Source organism: Sorex araneus, chromosome 6 (genome assembly GCF_027595985.1).
Source record: "Sorex araneus isolate mSorAra2 chromosome 6, mSorAra2.pri, whole genome shotgun sequence".
Classification (NCBI taxonomy): domain Eukaryota; kingdom Metazoa; phylum Chordata; class Mammalia; order Eulipotyphla; family Soricidae; genus Sorex; species Sorex araneus.
In genome coordinates, this window is record NC_073307.1 from 115,992,603 (window position 1) to 115,998,602 (window position 6,000).

General features: G+C 49.6%; 1 protein-coding gene across 1 annotated transcript in view; it reads right to left on the bottom strand.

The window, feature by feature from the left end:
* RRAS2 (RAS related 2) overlaps positions 1 to 5,204 on the bottom strand; it is an 80,958-nt gene extending 75,754 nt beyond the window's left edge. The window contains exon 1 of the mRNA XM_055143414.1: positions 4,782 to 5,204. Coding sequence (XP_054999389.1) covers positions 4,782 to 4,889 — 108 coding nt within the window. The 5' untranslated portion in view covers positions 4,890 to 5,204. The remainder of the gene's footprint in view (positions 1 to 4,781) is intronic.
* Between the last annotated feature and the right edge of the window lie 796 nt (positions 5,205 to 6,000).

The window sequence follows — 6,000 nt, forward strand, 5'->3', positions numbered from 1 at the left end:
CTCCTCTACCCCTACCCTACTTTTGAAGTTACCGATTTGCATTCCAAACATAATGGACTTTCACTTCAAAGCTTAAGACAGACCCATGAGTTTTTGGCAATAAAGATGAATGTAATATACCATCCCAGTAGTACTAAGCTGTTGTCACTTTGCTTTCTAGTGGTATTTTATCAGGGGAAAGCAGGGAACTTGACCTCAACAGAAGAGAACCTACTACAGTACTGAAATCTGTGTATTCATGCACTTGCACTTCTCTCCCTCTCCCCCTCCCCCTCCCCCTCCCCCTCCCTCTCCCTCTCTCCAGAGGAATACATTTTAAGAAATGCTAAATTCAAATTTCTGTTTCTCCCTGACAGAAGCTGTTCTCTATAAGAAAGTAATCTTGAATGCCTTGCAATTGCAACTAAAGATTGGCAGTGAAATCACTTTTTAACAAAAGAAGGAAATCTCTAGTATGTGCCACCATTAGGAAAGGTCTCTTATTATTTGGAGGGGAGTGGGGAGTAGTTGGGCTACAACAGTGATGCTCTCTGCATTCAGGAATTACTCCTGCCTGGCAATGCTCAGGGGACCATATGGGATGCCGGGGATAGAACTCGGGTGGGTTGTGTGAAAAGCAAACGGCCTACCCATTGTACTATCTCTCCAACCCAGATCTCATTTTTTAATGATAAGAATGCAGTTGAAAATTACCCTGAAAACATAAAATAATTATCTGCATACTATAGAAAATTCTATAGTTTCAAATTCAAAGAAAACATCTTTAATGATTTCTAATTGAAAGAAGAGATTACAGTCTTCAAAACACAACAACAGAACAGCAATTCAGGAATTTATACTCACAACCCTCACACTGAATCAATTAACTATAACCACAAATACTAAATCTTAAAATCTCTTCTAGGATTCTGTCCCGGGAGGGGAAAAAGCACTCAGCAAGACTAAGTCAAGGTAAAGAGCAACATTTGAGCCAGGTCCAAAGTAATAGGTTGCAGTAAGATTGCCACTGAATGCATGAGAAATCAGCTTCCATAACTGATAAATAGCTAAATAAAGTTAAGATGTTAAATGAAGGGGAAAAAAAAAAACCCGTGAAACTCCTGCTTTTAATTCTATGTAACATGAAGGGTCCCTTATCAGAGTTACGAGATAAACAACCCAAAACCCCAATGATTAGTCCATTACTTCCTAAAATCAATCAAAAAAGTATCCACAACTCAAAATGGCACCAACATTCACCCGACCAACCTAACTACCAAACAAAAGAAAGGAAGGGAAGGAAACAAGCAGATGGAGAACTGTGTATGGTGGGGGGTGGAGGCTAACTAGTTGAAATTTTAAAATAAATCAGATTATGTATCCAAAAATGAATAACAAGTCACACTTGGGGAAACAAATTTTAAAAATAACAAAAGCAAAGTACACCAGGTAAAAACATGTATCTGTAGATAGTACTTTGCTAAATGATTAGTTTATACTAGTTTTCTTGTCTCCAAAACCCTAATTTCTATTGGCGTCCCTTTTCAAATGGGGAAACTGAGGGATACAAAACCTGAAAAAGGTGATCAAAGAAAAATAGCTCGTTAAGTGAACAAAAAAATCCTAGATTTTGCAAATCTAGACAGTGCAAGATGTGTTCACTCAACTTTACAAAGAAAATACAGCCTTCAAAAGATTGACATTACACACCATTACCTGAGATGGGGGACCTTGAGCCAGCTAAAAGAAAAAGGTACCTCAATAATCAGTGCATAATTTTCTGGTTTTCCAGCCCTTCATATGCATGAAAAGAAACATGTCAATCTGAGGTTAAAGAAAGCCAAGGCTGAAAAAGCTCTCCACTCCACAATTTGTTTATTATTTTTTAGGATTAGGTAACAGAAATACATAAGGAACACTGTAAAAACAGTATCATATTTCAGAGGCTGAAATAACAAATAAAACCAATTTGTGACATTCTGATCCAAGAGAACTTAAGTTGATTATGCTTCTGGTATCTTTTCTCCCTCCAATAACTACTGCTAGACAATCACAGTGGAATGCATTTTAATTTCCCGGGAGTCAAGCAATAAATAGGGCTCTGTTAAATATAGATGATAAACAGTCACTTTCACAACGCAATCAAAGATTAATACAATAACAATAAAAGTGCCTCTTTACCAGAAGACCTGACATAACTTTAACTCATTTAACTTTCACAGTGACAATATGTAGTACTATGTTATTTCCCTAGTTTACATATGGAAAAAAACTGAGGTACCAAGAGATGATTTGCCTAAGATTACACACGCAGCAAGTGACAAAACTGAGAGTTCACCTCTTGACTCTCCAGAAAATCTACTTAAAATCAGAATGTATGTTCCTCCCTGCCATTGGCCCACCCCCTATCCCACTCTGCTCCTTGCCATGCTCCTCCCTCCATACTCACCCACTGTCACAGAAGACAGAACCTTTTCTGACATAAAGCCTCCAACTGTAGTACTTTCATCATTCCTCCCCAAACTAATTTTTCCTGGAGTCCCAATTTCCTTTGCACTTAAATGTGGTACAGAACTTACTCATCATTAACTGAGCTCCTACTACATATAATGTAGAGAACATTCCCACAATTTAACACACACACACACACAATAATGCACAATGAAGCTCAATACACCTCCAATAATGACAGGTGCTCTCGTCTGGATGACTCAAAGCTCACATGCTTTCTCTATGTTTGAATATGTGTATTTCTCACAGACACAATTTACTCTTTTCTATCTAGAGCACATAGATACATACAATACAATTCATAAAGGAGTTCTGTCATGAAACTGCATAAAGTTCTTAGGAAGAAAGTAACAACCGTTCTCTTAAAGGTTTCTAGTTCCCAAAAAATTAAAATAGATCCATTATTTTAATTAGCTTACAAATCTGTTTATATTTAGATGGTCCCTGCTCGTACCCCTCCCCCCCAAAAAAATTTAGCAAAGTACCATCTAAAGGAATAGTAGTAATGATTTAAACCTTTCAGACAGAACTGTGTACTACCTGGAACTCAGCATTATTATCTCATTCCCCTCCCCCTGAGAGATCCGATCTAACTCAAGTCACCAAAGAGACAGTTATAAATTGTTTTGCTTTGCTATCAGTGACTAAGTCTCTCTTGGCCCTAAGGAAACAGCAGCATGACAGTATCCTCGCTTCTGCAGCTTGCTAAACTTACATCTCACTTTGTATAATCTCACCTCTTACTCAGTGTGATTTTTAACCCACTAATGAGCATACTGTAAACGCTCATTACACAAACATCTTCCCGGATACAGAGGTTTTAGCAGCAGTTTCCAATCCATTGAAATTATAGAAACAGCTATTCTTGCGATCCCAATTACCTTACAGGACTGTTTTAAAATCACTATCCACACCAAATGAAATAAGCTGGCCACGTAACCCAACTGACCACAAAAGGAGGGTAGAACCGAAACCAGAAATATTCCACCCGAGCGTCTCAAGGGTAGTACTCTTTATAATACTAAGAATGTCTGCTACCGATAGTTCTAACTGGGGTACCTTCGCTTTCTCCCTGCGTATGCCACACCTATTAGATTGACAAAAGGAAGAGAAATCTCTCTCTCTCTCCTCTCTCTCTCTCTCTCCTCTCTCTCTCTCTCTCTCTCCTCTCCTCTCTCTCTCTCTCTCCCTCTCTTTCTCTCTCTCCCTCTCTTTCTCTCTCTCCCTCCCTCCCCTCTCTCAGTTCACATTTTGTTTTAAATTCCCTTCAAAAATAAAGAGAAAGAAAATGACTCAAACCTCTTACCAAGAGCAAAAGCTAACAATAAAGCACTCCACCTTCCTTTTATTAACCCCTCTGACTTGCCGCCTTGCAGCAGGGCCAGGAGGGCGAGACGGGGAGGAGAGGGGAACAGGAGCGGAGCGGGCACAGCTAACACAGGACGCCGCCCAACTTCACCCGGGCCAGGCACTCCTCGGGAACCGTCTCACGGCTCCGGAGCACATCCTTAACTTCCTCGATGCCACCATTTCCCGGGGGCAGGAGCCCACACTCCCACCCGGCCCGACAACCTAAGAGATGACTTGAAAGCACACACACACACACACACACACACACACACACACACACACACACACACACAAAGAGAAACACACAGTGCTGGCAAAGGAGCAGCTCCAGGACTCGGCGTGCGCCGAGAAGCCCCGGGGACCTTGCGGAGTGGGGGGCTGCGGGGGGGGGGGGGGGCTGCCAAGTTGCCACCTCGATCGCCAGCGCACCGACGACTGGGGGCACCGACGGGGCAAAAACAGGGGGCGGCTGCAGAGCCGGCACTCGGGTGGGGGGTGCGGCCGAGCATTCCACCTTCCTCTAGCCCGCAGCCCCCGCAGCCCCGCGCCCGGGGCGCCCGGGCCCCGTTGGCCAGGAAGCCCGGCGCGGCCACGCTGCCTCTCCCGGAGGGCTCGGGCGCCCGCCGCGGCGATAAGGTAGATCGGCGCTTCCCACCCTGCCAGCTCCGCCCTCCCGGCCACATTCCTGAGAAGCCCGACTCCCGGGACGCCGAGCCGGGCGCGGGGCAGGCGAGGGGGCGCAGCCCGCCGCGGCCCCCGGGGCGGGGAGGGCGAGAGCCGCCCCGCGCGCGACCCTCCCCGCCCCCCGGGGCCGGCGCGGCGCCTCCGGGGCGGGGTCGCGGGCGGCAGCGCCGCCGCCACAGGTAGCCCCGAGCCCCCCCCACACCCCGGCCGGCGCCCCCACCCCCCCACACCCACCCAGCCAGGCCCGTTCCAGGCACCTGGATGAACTGGATAGTGAGCGCCGACTTGCCCACGCCGCCGCCGCCGACCACCACGAGCCGGTACTTCTCCTGGCCGGAGCCGTCCCGCCAGCCGGCCGCGGCCATGGGGAGGACGCCGCCGAGCCCAGCCCGGCCACGCCGCGCCTCCGCCCGCCCTAGGCCCGGCTCCGGGGACGTGTGCGGCCGCGGCGGGCTGCGGGCGAGCGGCCGGGCGGGGGGTCCCTCCCGGGCGCCCGGGAGCTGGCCGGAAGGGCCGGTCCGTGCGGCGGCGCGGCGCCCGAGCTGGCCGGGTCCCCCGTCCGCGGCTCGGGGGAAGCGGGGCGAGCGCGAGGGGAGTGCGGGGCGGTCGCGGCGGAGGGTCGCGCCCGTCGCTCCACGTCTCCGCAGCGCCTGGCGAACGCTGCCTCCAGCGCCGCTACAAATGGCCGTCTGGGGGCCGGGCCGCCGGGCTGAGCTACTGCATATGCATGAGGGGCGGGGCGCGCCGGGGCGGGGCCGCGCGGGCCGCGGCGGAGATTCCCCGAGCTGACCCCCCCACCACACACACACACACACACACACACACACACACACACACACACACCGCCGCCCGCACCCCCACCAAGGGCTCAGAACCCCGCGGACCTCCTGCCCCTCCCGTGGGTCCGTGACTCGGCTCGTGCGTGTGGGGGCGCCGGGGAGTGTGGGAGCGAGAGTGGGAGCGGCTGCCAGGGGGGAGTGTGGGAAGGAGAGAGGAGCCGGCGTGGCCTTAATTATCCATGTCAGGGGGTGTCAGGGATGGTGTGCATGAAATATGCGGCGTGTGAAGAAGGGAGCTGTTGTCATCTTAACTCCGTTTGGGGAGGCGAGTAAACATCCTGTTTCAAGAGTGCAGATGGTGGACCGAGATTGTGCGAACGGGGGAGCAAAAAAAAAAGAAGAAGAAGAAGCCCAACTATGTGACAGTGATTGAGGATAAGAAATGTGTCAGTGTTTGTGTGTGATGGGGCTTGTGGTGGCGAGGGTGTGTGAGGAATGTGGCAGAGACGGCATGGGGATAAGTCGCAGTGACTGGGAGTGTGTGGGACAAGTGTGAATATGACAGATTTTTGTCCGCATCAGAAGTGGATCTTGGGGGGTGAGGGGGGGGATGTGTGTGAGAAATATCAGGTTATTGTGTGTGAGGAGTGTCAGTGTGAGAAATTAACTTCGACTTATTTACCCACGACATACCACA